The sequence below is a fragment of the Doryrhamphus excisus genome, chromosome 20 (genome assembly GCF_030265055.1).
Source record: "Doryrhamphus excisus isolate RoL2022-K1 chromosome 20, RoL_Dexc_1.0, whole genome shotgun sequence".
In the NCBI taxonomy this organism is placed as follows: Eukaryota; Metazoa; Chordata; class Actinopteri; order Syngnathiformes; family Syngnathidae; genus Doryrhamphus; species Doryrhamphus excisus.
In genome coordinates, this window is record NC_080485.1 from 117,406 (window position 1) to 132,038 (window position 14,633).

At 48.0% G+C, this 14,633-nt stretch overlaps 3 protein-coding genes across 4 annotated transcripts; 1 reads left to right on the forward strand and 2 right to left on the reverse strand.

The window, feature by feature from the left end:
• The first annotated feature begins 4 nt into the window (after positions 1 to 4).
• On the forward strand, positions 5 to 3,358 carry LOC131108119 (glutathione S-transferase omega-1-like). 2 transcript variants are annotated; one of them, XM_058058914.1, is made up of 6 exons: positions 5 to 169; positions 611 to 719; positions 785 to 1,007; positions 1,079 to 1,180; positions 1,245 to 1,351; positions 2,111 to 3,351. In XM_058058914.1, the coding sequence occupies exons 1-6, from the start codon at positions 142 to 144 to the stop codon at positions 2,259 to 2,261; spliced, it is 720 nt and encodes a 239-aa protein (XP_057914897.1). In that variant the 5' UTR covers positions 5 to 141; the 3' UTR covers positions 2,262 to 3,351. The 2 variants fall into 2 exon arrangements, with proteins under 2 accessions (XP_057914897.1, XP_057914898.1); XM_058058915.1 differs by having other exon boundaries at positions 22 to 121; positions 2,111 to 3,358.
• Positions 3,359 to 3,644: 286 nt separating this feature from the next.
• On the reverse strand, positions 3,645 to 8,542 carry itprip (inositol 1,4,5-trisphosphate receptor interacting protein). The gene is made up of 2 exons (XM_058058978.1): positions 7,782 to 8,542; positions 3,645 to 6,042 (listed from the first exon to the last, which is right to left on the reverse strand). Exon 2 carries the CDS (start codon positions 5,992 to 5,994, stop codon positions 4,429 to 4,431), a length of 1,566 nt encoding a protein of 521 aa, XP_057914961.1. The 5' UTR covers positions 5,995 to 6,042; positions 7,782 to 8,542; the 3' UTR covers positions 3,645 to 4,428.
• Positions 8,540 to 14,293, reverse strand: LOC131108157 (tumor necrosis factor receptor superfamily member 6-like). Its single transcript, XM_058058979.1, has 9 exons — positions 14,171 to 14,293; positions 13,781 to 13,917; positions 12,819 to 12,951; positions 10,707 to 10,827; positions 10,555 to 10,625; positions 10,385 to 10,468; positions 10,256 to 10,311; positions 9,855 to 9,873; positions 8,540 to 9,662 (listed from the first exon to the last, which is right to left on the reverse strand). Exons 2-9 carry the CDS (start codon positions 13,907 to 13,909, stop codon positions 9,388 to 9,390), a joined length of 888 nt encoding a protein of 295 aa, XP_057914962.1. The 5' UTR covers positions 13,910 to 13,917; positions 14,171 to 14,293; the 3' UTR covers positions 8,540 to 9,387.
• Positions 14,294 to 14,633: the final 340 nt, after the last annotated feature.

Sequence of the window (14,633 nt, forward strand, 5' to 3'; positions counted from 1 at the left end):
TCTTTCGTCATCGCTCGGTGGCTGATACTTTTTCCCGGAAGTAGGCGCACGAGCTGAACAAAAGATAGGACTTTCCGGACGCTTTTCCCCTGCAAATCCATTGCCCCGGATACCGGTAACGGTGTGTAACAAAGTGTAACAATGACAAGTCAAAGGTGTTTGGCCAAAGGTAAGCAGTAAATACTGCTAAATAAATACTGAATAAGCGAAGCTTGTCATTTAGCGTCGATTAGCAGGGTCACTGGACAGCCACGTCTTGTTTGAACTTGACTAGCTACTCGATTAGCTTGTGTTATTTCCGTTGAAAAGGCTGGTCGTGCATCGAATAGGAGCAGGGAGTCCTGTTTACATGCGAGCCTTTTCCCACCGCTCACCAAAAACATGAAACATGAACATGAGATGCTGACTCGGCTTGTTGAACGGTGACCATTGGCACCTCATCGTAGCTGTAAAAATAAGACCTCTTGAGGACAAAAGTGGCTCATTTGACATGTTGTGGTATTTTAGACGTGGCATTATACCGATTGAATAAAAGTGTGGCATTAGCTGACAAATATGTTGTGGTTGCACATCACCTTGCATGTTTGAACTAGAATGTATCTTTTTCCAGGGAGCTCTGCCCCCGGACCGGTACCAGAGGGCCAAATCCGCCTGTACAGCATGAGGTTCTGCCCCTTTGCCCAGAGAACCCGACTGGTGCTGAACGCCAAAGGCATCAAGTAAGGACGCCTCCTGACCTGAACCTTTGTTTTCGATTTCCACTCGAGCCTTTTTTGCACACCAGACACCAGATTGTCAACATCAACCTGAGGGACAAACCCGAATGGTTTCTGAAGAAAATCCCCCAAGGTCTCGTCCCCATCCTGGAGACCACAGCGGAGGAGCTGATATGGGAGTCTCCCATTGCCTGCGAATACCTGGATGATGTGTACCCCGGCAGGAAGCTGCTTCCGTCCACTCCGTTGGAAAAAGCCCAGCAGAAGATGCTGCTGGAGAAGTTCTCCAAGGTATTGGGTCTAAAGCTGGGTGAAGTTTTGTGTGCCCCGCCCACCCTGCCACTAAGGGATATTGTGTACAGATCCCTCCGTCCACCTACAAGATCGCTCTGGGCAGACACAAGGGTGAAGATGTTTCCGGGCTAGTTGATGAACTCAGAGAGAAGTTTGGCCAATTAAATGAGGTCCGTGTCAATTCTTGCTTTGCTTGCTTCGATTTTGTCCTGACTACGGATGTGTTTTCTACAGGATCTGGCAAAGAAGAAGAGCAAGTTCTTTGGTGGTGATTCTATCACCATGATCGATTATATGATGTGGCCGTGGTTTGAGAGGCTGGAGGTCTTCAAGGTGAAAGAGTGAGTAGTGTCTTGAACAATATTTGGACCCTCCCTGGTTTACTTTTGACAAATGATGATGATTTCGTTGTTAAAGGAAAGGTGGCCTTTTTTAATATTTCCCATCATCCACACGCTGTTTCCTCTGAAGGTATAAAAACTAGGGATGTTCCCATTAGGGTTTTATGCTGCCGATGCCGATGCCGCTCCTGCAAAACACAGACGTTACCCACGCTGTAGAAGACCTAATGCTACAATGCTAAAGCTGCTTACCATGGAGAGACGTCTTTTCTTGAGAAACTTGGGACTGTCCAGTGTCTACTTTGGGGTGGATTGGGGGTCCAACACATGGACGTAGGTTAAAAGCGGACGTTTAAAAAAGATTCATCACCGTTTATCAACTCCTATAAAGTTGGCGGGACAAACCGGAAGTGTTTCTATGCACTCTGCAGTGTGACCAACCACAGGGGCGGGGGGCGTGCCTGGAGGCGGGCCGTGGGTGGAATACATTAAAACGGAGTTTTGCAGGAACCACGAAATCCAAAGAAAGACAGCTGAATAGGTGCAGACTCTGGAAGATCTAGAACGTTTCGTGTGCTGGTTATGGTGTGTAGCTCCTCTATAGGAGACCACAAGTGGATACAAAGGGCCAACGTGAGCATCATAGGTCCTCTTAAAGGACTGAAATCGGGTGCTGGTACGTAAAGGACATGGAATGCATCTGGCGGGACCTGTAGATCATCCCAGGCCTGCTTTTGATGGGAAAATGTGTTATTCCAGTTGCTTAGACGGTGCACCTGAGCTGAAGATGTGGGTGGAGCACATGTCAGAGGACCCGGTCGTCCAAGCCAGCGGGCACAGCGTGGACACCTACCAAGCCTACTACCAGACCTACCTGGAGGCCAAACCCGACTTTGACTATGGGCTGTAGATAACCCGAACCACCACGCAGCTTTTCTTTCTTTTTATACATGTGCTGCTGAGTCATTCTAGTTGGGGGGGGGGGCGTTTTTCCTGCTTCTGAATGTTGTTGTACTCAATTCTTTGGGGATCTGTCATCATCTTCAACACACGCTCTTCCCTCAACACAGCAGGTGGAAGTGTCAGTTTGTGGGTGTGGTTCTGCAATTGTACAATGCAAAATAAACAGGAGCTGTATAGCTCGATGCCAATGCCATCAAATATGAAAGGAGAAAGCACAGCATTCAACATATGTTCATTCCAGCCAACGGTTAACAGTCAAGGCAAACATGCATGCTAAGCTCTGGGGCGCATTATAAGGCTTATGCTGCCATCTAGTGGTGGAAAGGATGAACAGCGGCATGACTTGAACTCTTGAACGAAGGAGCGAGGATCCATTTTGGGTAGCAACTCTGAACTGCGTGATGAGGGGCGGAGCTTAACACGATTGCTGGATGAAATGTAGTCCATGTGAATAATGAGAACCGGAAGTGTCCTTATATGGTCTCCAACGAATTCAGTCATCTTGAAGTGACGGCCTTTTTTACAACTCCTTGTACAAAAATAAACCTACATGAAAAAAACAACTCCTCTAAACTAGCTTAACTAATAGCAGTAACTTTCATTGGTTGTTTATAAATGCTGTACATAGTACAAAAAGCACATACTGGGACGAAATACCTAATATGGTCATACTTAAAACAGTTAACCATGGTTCCCACCGACTAGCATAACTCCTCCTCGGCAGCCCGAAAGGCGACTGAGAAGAGCGCGCCATGATGGCAGGAAGTGACATCACAACAACGTCAAAGTTCAAACAAAATAACTGACGTCGCATATAGCGACAAAAACATACATGAAATGAATTTTTGGTGACATTAAATAAACTAAATTAACACATCGGTTACACTTGTATCAGCGGTTCCCCTCGGATTGTCTGAGGCTGTGGTGGTCTGCCCGGGACCCGTATTGGTACTGTATCAGTGAGGCTGTGGTGGTCTGCCCGGGACCCGTATTGGTACTGTATCAGTGAGGCTGTGGTGGTCTGCCCGGGACCCGTATTGGTACTGTATCAGTGAGGCTGTGGTGGTCTGCCCGGGACCCGTATTGGTACTGTATCAGTGAGGCTGTGGTGGTCTGCCCGGGACCCGTATTGGTACTGTATCAGTGAGGCTGTGGTGGTCTGCCCGGGACCCGTATTGGTACTGTATCAGTGAGGCTGTGGTGGTCTGCCCGGGACCCGTATTGGTACTGTATCAGTGAGGCTGTGGTGGTCTGCCCGGGACCCGTATTGGTACTGTATCAGTGAGGCTGCTGCTGTGTCATAGGGATGACAAATGAATGATGACAACTAACCATTTATTAATGAGTGAATTATTTATGAGCTTATTTATATAACATTTTTTACAACCAGCAGCACATGAAGCCAAACATTGCAAAGTTGCCAATAGTAGTCCATAGTAGTCCAATAGTCCAACATTTTCTGCTATTTGACACAAACCAAAGAAATGATTCAATAGTTAAAAATAACACAAGGAAGAAAATAATGTCAAGATTGTTGTAGAAATAATCCAAACAGAGAGCCCAGGGTTATGGCATGGTGAACCGGGGTGAGGCATGGTGAACCAGGGTGAAGCATGGTGAACCAGGGTGAAGCATGGTGAACCAGGGTGAAGCATGGTGAACCAGGGTGAGGCATGGTGAACCAGGGTGAAGCATGGTGAACTATGGTGAAGCATGGTGAACCAGGGTGAAGCATGGTGAACCAGGGTGAAGCATGGTGAACCCGGGTGAGGCATGGTGAACCCGGGTGAACTATGGTGAACCAGGGTGAAGCATGGTGAACCAGGGTGAAGCATGGTGAACCAGGGTGAAGCATGGTGAACCCGGGTGAGGCATGGTGAACCCGGGTGAGGCATGGTGAACCCGGGTGAACTATGGTGAACCAGGGTGAGGCATGGTGAACCAGGGTGAAGCATGGTAGAAAAGTGGAATGACATTGAAAGAGGGGCCGGCGCAGGTAAGCTTGGCAGGTGACAATGATAGACATCAGGTGACAGACATTTTACACGCTAAGGTTTAGGTGGAACACACGTAGGTCAGAAGAACAGAAGATGCTAGTTCCACAGGCTGTATTCTTAGTCATGAAAGGCTCCATCAAACAAGAGTGGCGTGTACTCTTGTAACAGCATGGCCGCGTTCCTCATCATCTCCTGGAGGTGGCGCACTGTTGCCGCGTAACGGTCCCTCCTCAACACCAAACTCCGGAACAGATTGACAGGATCCGCTTTGCGGATCACCTGCGGAAGCTGGACCTCTTGTGGTACTCTTCTGTTCCCTATCAGGACGTGATGAAGTCTCTTCTCCCGGAGGCTGCGGTGCATGAAATCGAGCACGTCCCGAAGTCTGCATTCGGTTGTGTCAGCAGCCCACGTTGACGTTTTGTTGATCAGCAGCAGGTGCAAAAGAACGGTCTTCCAGTGGTAGTCGGTCAAAGCGTTGTCACCAGTGAGCGCCGTCTGCTTCCTGTGCAGGAAGACGACCACCTGAAGGCAGTGTAGATGGCAGGAGCGTTGTGGGAGGTGTTTGGTCATGTGTTTCAGGAGGTTCCTCTCGTAGATGGCCAGCGAAAGAGGCCAAAAGGGGTCTTGAGGTCCGTGGCAGTCCGATGGGAAGTGAGAAACCAAATAGGCATCGGTGTCCACCAGCTGGACCGCAGGTATGATGTTCACCATGATGGTTTTCCCCGAAGGGAATCGGACCTTTAGGGCGCCCGCCGCATCCAGGCTGCGAAACGTGACTTCAAAGTCATACTTGTGGGAGATGCGCCCCCACGCTTTAGTGAGGGACACCTGAAACCACTTCATGACTTGATCTTTGGCCAGGAGGGACGTTCTTCTGGAGCCCAGCAGCTCATCCAGGCTGGGTTCATGTTTAGCATGCAGCAGACACAGCATGTCTTCTCCCAGGTTAGCGGAACCACACAGGCACCCTCCCTCCTGGTCCCCGAACAAGCCCACCTGGATGGTGCCACATGCTTGCTTGTCAGGGGGGGTGTCTCTGGACGGCTCGCACCACAAGCTGACCTGGAAGGAAAGCGGGTCCGGAGGCGAGAACGGCACAATGAGGTCGCACGCCGGAGGCTTGCACACCTGCCAGCACTCGAACATGCTTCCGATCCCGACAAAGTCCTCCACCTCCATGTCCGCCTCTCGGTCGCAGACGCTCCTCAGCGACTCCAGGAGGTCGTCAGCAAAGCCCTCGGCAAACTCCCTCACCCTCCCATTGTCCCGGGCGGCGCTGTACGTGATCTGGTCACAGAAGCTGCTGAGGGTGTCCTTATCTAGAAGCATTGTGCTGGCGTCCACGGATCCACTCTCAGGAAGCTCGTCATCCACTCCCCTCGCGTCCGACTCTCCCACGTCCACCCTGCACATCTCAATGGCAAAGAAGACCAGAAAGGACACGGCGCTCCATATGTGCCAGCCGTAACCTTCCTCACGGACGCCTTCCTCCAAGCGGGACAGCTCCTCCTCCAGCTTGGCCCGCTCGCGTTCCAGCCTCTCCTGGTGCTCCCGCATGCGCACCATCAGCTGCTGGTCCTCCTCCGCCACGGAGGTGGCGTTCTCTTGGGGAAAGAGCAAGGGATGGTTCAAGATGGCGGCGGTGATGACCATGCACACCCGTGTGATGGTCGCCTGCATCTTCGGCTCGTGTCTACCAGCCGCCGTTTTGCAGCTGCGCTTCACTTCCTGAAACAAACACCAAGAAAAAAGGCTTGACTGGATGAGAGTCCAGAATTCACGCAGAAACATGGCGCCCTTCTGAGGCCGGCTGTTTTGCTTGCTTGTACAGACCCAAGACCTGGCTGCTGGTCTTGATCGGGAACCCTTTCCCTAGGTGGTGCTGGTCTTGTGTCTATGTGTGAACAATGGGTTTTACTTTTACGCCAAATTGTATGCTCAGCTTTTTTTAACAGCCCCACACTGTGCTTCATTTAGGAGATTAGTTTGGACTTGTTGTTTTTTCCCTCTCCTAGTGAGTAAGTACTTACCGCGGTAAGTCATGGTAACCTTCACCGCGGTAAGTCATGGTAACGTTCACCGCGGTAAGTCATGGTAACGTTCACCGCGGTAAGTCATGGTAACGTTGATCACGGTAAGTCATGGTAACGTTGATCGCGGTAAGTCATGGTAACGTTGATCGCGGTAAGTCATGGTAACGTTCACCGCGGTAAGTCATGGTAACGTTCACCGCGGTAAGTCATGGTAACGTTCACCGTGGTAAGTCATGGTAACGTTGATCACGGTAAGTCATGGTAACGTTGATCACGGTAAGTCATGGTAACGTTGATCACGGTAAGTCATGGTAACGTTGATCACGGTAAGTCATGGTAACGTTGATCACGGTAAGTCATGGTAACATTCACCGTGGTAAGTCATGGTAACGTTGATCACGGTAAGTCATGGTAACGTTGATCACGGTAAGTCATGGTAACGTTGATCACGGTAAGTCATGGTAACGTTGATCGCGGTAAGTCATGGTAACGTTGATCACGGTAAGTCATGGTAACATTCACCGTGGTAAGTCATGGTAACGTTGATCACGGTAAGTCATGGTAACGTTGATCACGGTAAGTCATGGTAACGTTGATCGCGGTAAGTCATGGTAACGTTCACCGCGGTAAGTCATGGTAACGTTCACCGCGGTAAGTCATGGTAACGTTCACCGTGGTAAGTCATGGTAACGTTGATCACGGTAAGTCATGGTAACGTTGATCACGGTAAGTCATGGTAACGTTGATCACGGTAAGTCATGGTAACGTTGATCACGGTAAGTCATGGTAACATTCACCGTGGTAAGTCATGGTAACGTTGATCACGGTAAGTCATGGTAACGTTGATCACGGTAAGTCATGGTAACGTTGATCGCGGTAAGTCATGGTAACGTTGATCACGGTAAGTCATGGTAACATTCACCGTGGTAAGTCATGGTAACGTTGATCACGGTAAGTCATGGTAACGTTGATCACGGTAAGTCATGGTAACGTTGATCACGGTAAGTCATGGTAACGTTCACCGCGGTAAGTCATGGTAAAGGATGAAGAAACCTATAAAGTATGCTGACATTTTGTGACGTTTTTCCTTTCTCGACATTTACGTATAATCATGCTACCGCAAGTGAGCTCAGGTTTTATTGGGAAGGGAAACATCTCCTCAAGCAAAGTGACGTTGCCAAGCGACTCCTCCTCTGTTGTCATGGCAACAAAATAGTGCCCGTGTCTACACATGAATCCCATTGGCGTGCCCGATGCAGCGACTACAACCAAATCATGATGTGGGAGTTGATTGTTTTTTTGGCGAGAAGAGCATTTCAAACGTGCCACAAAGTGTCGCATCGCCCTGACAACAAGTTTAGCTAGCAGCTCGCGTGTCGTCGAAGTTTAACCAAGTTTGAAGGAACTGAAAATGTAAATGAGAAACAAACTTACCTTTAACACGATCTCTGCTCCGTATCGTGATATAAAACGTCATGTCGCCGTCTCTGTTGGCAGTTTATTAGCCTCACGGAGCTTCCAAGTTGCAGCTTTTCTCTGACATTTCCTGTTCTCGAGAGCTCCACCCAACAACGGAAGCTGCGCCCAAAGACCACGCCCACAATAGTTCCAGCGAGACACGCCCACTGTCATTTGGTGACAAATCATTGAATACTTTTAGCTCAGCTGAAAAAAATATCTGGTTTAATGGGATCAAATATAATCATGATATATATATATAATAACGATTTAGTTGATAGTAAAGCATATTGTTGACCAACTGACGATTGAATCAAACAAAGTTAAAAAAAAATACTTTTGCGAGACAATGCATCATTTAGTTAGTCATTTTGCGGGTGTCCTTTTTTTTAGCATTCTTCTCTTTTAAGCATTTTTTAAATGGACATCTGGTGTATTTTCACGTTTGTTAGGTAGATGACTTCATCTTCAATTTCATATGGGATTCATATTGAGTGTTGGACCAGGGTTACAGGCATTGCCTTAGACAGCTTTGCAGTGGACTGGCATGACCTTTGAACCAGGAAGGGGGGCGGGGTGAACTGCCTCTGTGCTGGAATGTTGAAATCAAGTTGGTCGGAAGCAACCAACGTTTCCTGACGTTTCCTTCTCTGCTGAAGTCAGACGGTCCTGACTATGGATCAGAGCTGAAGAACACATCCAGTCAACCACTGCTTGGAAAATGAACCGTGACATGACAGCTCATCATCTCAGCTAGGCCGGCACCAAGACCACAATATCTCAGCTAGGCCGGCACCAAGTCCACAATATCTCAGCTAGGCCGGCACCAAGACCACAATATCTCAGCTAGGCCGGCACCAAGTCCACAATATCTCAGCTAGGCCGGCACCAAGACCACAATCAGTCCCCAGGCTAGGACTAGGCCCAGCGTTCTACCCGATCCGTGATATTGACTGTATGTCGATAGCATTACATTGTTGTTATGCTCTTCTGCTGTACGGAGCAAGTGTATATTGATTGATCAGCGATTGATTAGTTAGGTCAGAGTGCATGTAGTACACTGGGCTTGTGTCTTTTATTTGGCTAAAAGAGGACACTAGCAGGTACAGGTCCACAAAACAGCAGAGCAAAAATACACAAGTCCAACAAAAAGCAAAAGCTCCTCATAGCAACCGGCTGAAAGTCCAAACGTGACGGATAACTGATCACCGATCAGCTACAGCTGCATGCAGCGTCACAGGAAACAAACAGGAAACAAGACATACGCAACAAAAGCAGCCAAGACCAAATGATGGTGAAATAGAAAGCCGTCACATGGATGGTGACATAAACATTAGCTTGAGGAACACAACACGCTGGAAGAAAGGTTGGACTTGCTGAAGAATGTTCGTGTTCGTGTTCAGTATGAATGAGTAAAAGTACCACAGGGCAGCCATGTTGCTTTTTCATCCCTGGATGGCGGCTCCTCCCATCACTGCCAGGCGCTGGATTGCTCAGCCGCTAACGGCTCGAGACGGCCATGATGTGTTCCTGCAGTCTTCATCTAGTCATGGTCACAAGGCTGGTGGAAAGGCCGGCCAATTCAAACCTTGGACAAAATAGCCTGCACCTTCTGTGCTTTGTCTCTGTGCTTGGTGCCACGCAGGCTGTGGAGCAAGTCTGTCATGGCGTCCTTGCCCCGCTGCTCCGTCCACCTCATCAGCAACTGCAGCGTCTGCTCCTGACAGTCGCCCGGGTGGTCTTGCAGGCAGGCCTCGATGAACACCGGGTTCATCCCGCTCCTCATCGCCACGCCGGACATGGTCTTCCATCCCAGCACGTCGGCAATATCAGGCAGGTGACACCAAGTATCCGTAGCTGGGGAGGAACGTGGCATGGATGCTGAGGTCAGAGTGGCCAGCTACTGTAGACCCCCTCCAAGTACGACCCTGCTCAGCGGCACAATGTCACAACGGGAGGCCAGCATACCACGTGACGCCACCACGCTGCTCTCCTGCTACTTGCTAGTAAAGTACAGCATACATCGTCCTATGAAATAACGGTACTTACTGTTCAACGACTGCAAGTCCTGTCGAAAAGAAAAAGGTAGAACAGAATCACCGTCATAGTAGACAATAAAATGTCAATCACAGCACACAAAGCAGTTAGCATGCCCCAACCGTCCCTAACCCTTCTCCATATTAAGCATCAACCGTGTCGGATACACTTCTACAGACGTGCACGTGATCACGGAACGTCCCAGGGCTTTATTTTGGAATGTTGCCCATCATCCACAATCCTTATGCCTGAACACCTTCTCTTTTCTGGGTCTTCCAAAGTTATAAAAAGAGGCGAAAAGAGGCGGCTATGTCATGGGACACACCGATGAGCCTTGTAAAAGAGCGCCAACAAGGCTCCATGTCCATCATGTGGGCTGCATATGAAGCAAAGTTCCTTATGAAGGTACGTACCATCTCAAGCGTCTTGCTGCTGTTTGGAGCGCTGGAGGTCTGCTGGTTACTCAGTCCTGATCATCCACAACACAAAGTTTGCTACTTTTATGCCAATCCAACAAAAAGCAGTGGCGACATCAAACTCACGTTTCTTCTTTCTCCAGCAGCATAGAACCACAGCAGTTAGCAGCACGGCTCCACAGGCCAGGCCGGCCCAGACATGACTTCTCGCTAAAACCACAACATCAACCATCAACCATCAACAGATGCTGTTTGATGGCAGAGAGACCAGGTTATAATGAGACGTGGACGCATACCTTCTACCGGGTCGTGGCACACCGTGTTGTTGGTGGCTGTGCAGGAAACTCTGACCCCTTGTGGACCACACCTGCTCCCCAAAATGAAGACAACGATCAACAAATACAAACACAAATATGGATCAATATTAATGATGAGGAGCAAATCTTACTCTTCACAGCGGCTACAGAGTTTACAGCCTTCATCGCTGGCGCTAATGCAATAGTGATGCGCTTTACACCGGCACTTGGTGTCGCTGGCTCTGCTGCAGGCCGTGTCCACCTCCAGGTTAGCTAGGTTGGAAACAACATTAGAACCGCCATCTCACACCACCTTACTCTCTACTAGCCTTGGTATTCCTGGTTAGCTAGGTTGGAAACATTAGTACCACCATCTCATACCACCTTACTCTCTACTAGCCTTGGTATTCCTGGTTAGCTAGGTTGGAAACAACATTACTACCCCCATCTCATACCACCTTACTCTCTACTAGCCTTGGTATTCCTGGTTAGCTAGGTTGGAAACAACATTAGTACCACCATCTCATACCACCTTACTCTCTACTAGCCTTGGTATTCCTGGTTAGCTAGGTTGGAAAGATTAGTACCACCATCTCATACCACCTTACTCTCTACTAGCCTTGGTATTCCTGGTTAGCTAGGTTGGAAACAACATTAGTACCACCATCTCATACCACCTTACTCTCTACTAGCCTTGGTATTCCTGGTTAGCTAGGTTGGAAACAACATTAGAACCACCATCTCATACCACCTTACTCTCTACTAGCCTTGGTATTCCTGGTTAGCTAGGTTGGAAACAACATTAGTACCACCATCTCATACCACCTTACTCTCTACTAGCCTTGGTATTCCTGGTTAGCTAGGTTGGAAACAACATTAGAACCGCCATCTCACACCACCTTAATCTCTACTAGCCTTGGTATTCCTGGTTAGCTAGGTTGGAAACAACATTAGTACCACCATCTCATACCACCTTACTCTCTACTAGCCTTGGTATTCCTGGTTAGCTAGGTTGGAAACATTAGTACCACCATCTCATACCACCTTACTCTCTACTAGCCTTGGTATTCCTGGTTAGCTAGGTTGGAAACAACATTAGTACCCCCATCTCATACCACCTTACTCTCTACTAGCCTTGGTATTCCTGGTTAGCTAGGTTGGAAACAACATTAGTACCCCCATCTCATACCACCTTACTCTCTACTAGCCTTGGTATTCCTGGTTAGCTAGGTTGGAAACATTAGTACCACCATCTCATACCACCTTACTCTCTACTAGCCTTGGTATTCCTGGTTAGCTAGGTTGGAAACATTAGTACCACCATCTCATACCACCTTACTCTCTACTAGCCTTGGTATTCCTGGTTAGCTAGGTTGGAAACAACATTAGTACCCCCATCTCATACCACCTTACTCTCTACTAGCCTTGGTATTCCTGGTTAGCTAGGTTGGAAACAACATTAGTACCACCATCTCATACCACCTTACTCTCTACTAGCCTTGGTATTCCTGGTTAGCTAGGTTGGAAACAACATTAGTACCCCCATCTCATACCACCTTACTCTCTACTAGCCTTGGTATTCCTGGTTAGCTAGGTTGGAAACAACATTAGTACCCCCATCTCATACCACCTTACTCTCTACTAGCCTTGGTATTCCTGGTTAGCTAGGTTGGAAACATTAGTACCACCATCTCATACCACCTTACTCTCTACTAGCCTTGGTATTCCTGGTTAGCTAGGTTGGAAACATTAGTACCACCATCTCATACCACCTTACTCTCTACTAGCCTTGGTATTCCTGGTTAGCTAGGTTGGAAACAACATTAGTACCCCCATCTCATACCACCTTACTCTCTACTAGCCTTGGTATTCCTGGTTAGCTAGGTTGGAAACAACATTAGTACCCCCATCTCATACCACCTTACTCTCTACTAGCCTTGGTATTCCTGGTTAGCTAGGTTGGAAACATTAGTACCACCATCTCATACCACCTTACTCTCTACTAGCCTTGGTATTCCTGGTTAGCTAGGTTGGAAACATTAGTACCCCCATCTCATACCACCTTACTCTCTACTAGCCTTGGTATTCCTGGTTAGCTAGGTTGGAAACAACATTAGTACCCCCATCTCATACCACCTTACTCTCTACTAGCCTTGGTATTCCTGGTTAGCTAGTTGCAGTAGGTAGTGTGTAGTTGTCGGTGGTACCGATGATGTGACTATTTCTGTACAATGTTTCCAAATGATGGAAGACAGTGAAGGTACCATTGGGGTGCGAGCACGATGTGCAGCGTTCGCAGGTGCGCTGCTGGTTGGGGCTGCTTCTGTACGTGTTTGGCTCACACGGCTCACACGATCCATCGTGCGGACTGGCAGACGTGCAGTGCTTCTGGAGACGCTGTCCTGCACCATTGGATTGGAGCAGCAAGTATGACAACAATAACCAACACAACATGTTCACCAAGAAACCAATCAGTCAGGGGCTACGTAGCACAGCGGTTAGCACAGCGGTTAGCACAGCGGTTAGCACATTTGCCTCACAGTCATTCCCAATTTGTTGGATGGAATGTGGCTTTATCCTAAAACCACTCAAAGCGAGTCGATGGCGTGAATGCTGGCTGGTCTGTGATTGGCTGGTTTGGCAGCTGGGATAGGCTCCAGCCCGACCCTATTGCGTAGAACAGGGGTCGGCAACCTTTACTATCAAAAGAGCCATGTTACCCCCATGCTAACTGGAGAAAAATAGACTGGAGCCGCAAAACATCATTTCACAACAATATCCTATCAACTTCCAACTAAAGTTGGAATCCGTTTTAGAAATGCGAGCCGGGGAAGCAGAGAAGACAAAAGTATGAAAAACTGGAACGCTCCCGTTTGGAGATATATATAGATATATATATAACATAACATACATACATAGATAGATATAGATAGAACATAACATATATATTTATTCATGGTTGGTTTACCAGTCGGGGAGGCCCATTACATCCAATCACCAGCTTCCCCTCCATTCCTCAGCTCATCCAATCACTGGTCAGAACTCAGCCAGGATTCATTCAGGGTCTCACAGAAAGTGGGAATTTAAAAAAGCCGTTACAAAGACGCACATTTTCCCCATCGGGGTGTTCAAGAAATACTTGAGCATTGCGAGGGGGGCCACGACAAAGAGATTGAAGAGCCACATGGCTCTGGAGCCGGGGGTTGCTGACCCCCGAGATGCTCACCAGCGGCACACAGACAGCACGTGCTTGCGCCATGTTGGTAGGCTCCATCGGCACATCCGTCTTGTCCCGGCACCGGTGACCTTTCACCTTCAAGCCCCGCCTCTCGAAGTTTCCTTTGGACTGCAGCATGTCGGGCGCTGAGCGGAAACCGAAAGTGAAAGTCTCTTCAAACATTCACGGAAATGTTTTACCCAACAAAGTGCAACAGTCTGTCCTTTATTCTACACCTTAACTGGTCGCACACCGAAGCAAAAATAGCTTTAGCTAGCCACCTAACTTTGCGAACACACACACGCAGACCACTTCCCTAAGCCTAGTTTTACCGTGGAGTGATTAAAAAATAAGTACGTCCCTAAATTCATACTTGTGGTCTATTCAAGTTTTACTTACAGCGACAAGCGGAAGCCAAACAAGATAAGGACGACGAAAAACTCGGAAAAAACAGACGCAAGGCAAGGCTTCATGTTAGTGACGTTGAGACGCCTTGTAATACGCATGCGCACAAGCCTTTCCTACAAATAGTTAGGTTTTGAGTCATCGATGAACGTTTTTGTGTACTTTTATTCAAAGGACATTTTGTACAGTAAAGTGTATTTCAAGACCAAAAGTCAGCCGATTGGCCAATACTGTATTATTCAATCTTTGCTCATCTACTTTATGGCTAAATATGAATCCGTGCTGTTCTCCGATACTGCCGCTAGAGGGAACCAGAATGCTTTGTTAGTTACTGCTTGGATGAGTATCGACAATGAAAAGTCCAAGATTTCTATAAATTATCAATTATATGATATATAAACGCTCCCAATGTTAAAAAGACTATTTTTAAATAAATAAGCTAGAAATAAAATAAATT

Bases quoted from the DNA above. Each gene is read 5' to 3' on its own strand.
- LOC131108119 (XM_058058914.1), top strand. From the start codon at position 142: ATGACAAGTCAAAGGTGTTTGGCCAAAG. The intron at 170-610 runs GTAAGCAGTAAA...ATCTTTTTCCAG, and splicing joins TCAAAGGTGTTTGGCCAAAG to GGAGCTCTGCCCCCGGACCG. The intron at 1,181-1,244 runs GTCCGTGTCAAT...TGTTTTCTACAG, and splicing joins AGTTTGGCCAATTAAATGAG to GATCTGGCAAAGAAGAAGAG.
- itprip (XM_058058978.1), bottom strand. From the start codon at position 5,994: ATGCAGGCGACCATCACACGGGTGTGCATGGTCATCACCGCCGCCATC.
- LOC131108157 (XM_058058979.1), bottom strand. From the start codon at position 13,909: ATGCTGCAGTCCAAAGGAAACTTCGAGAGGCGGGGCTTGAAGGTGAAA. The intron at 10,828-12,818 runs GTACCTTCACTG...TTTCCAACCTAG, and splicing joins ATCGTGCTCGCACCCCAATG to CTAACCTGGAGGTGGACACG. The intron at 10,469-10,554 runs GTATGCGTCCAC...TTGTGGTTTTAG, and splicing joins GTGCCACGACCCGGTAGAAG to CGAGAAGTCATGTCTGGGCC.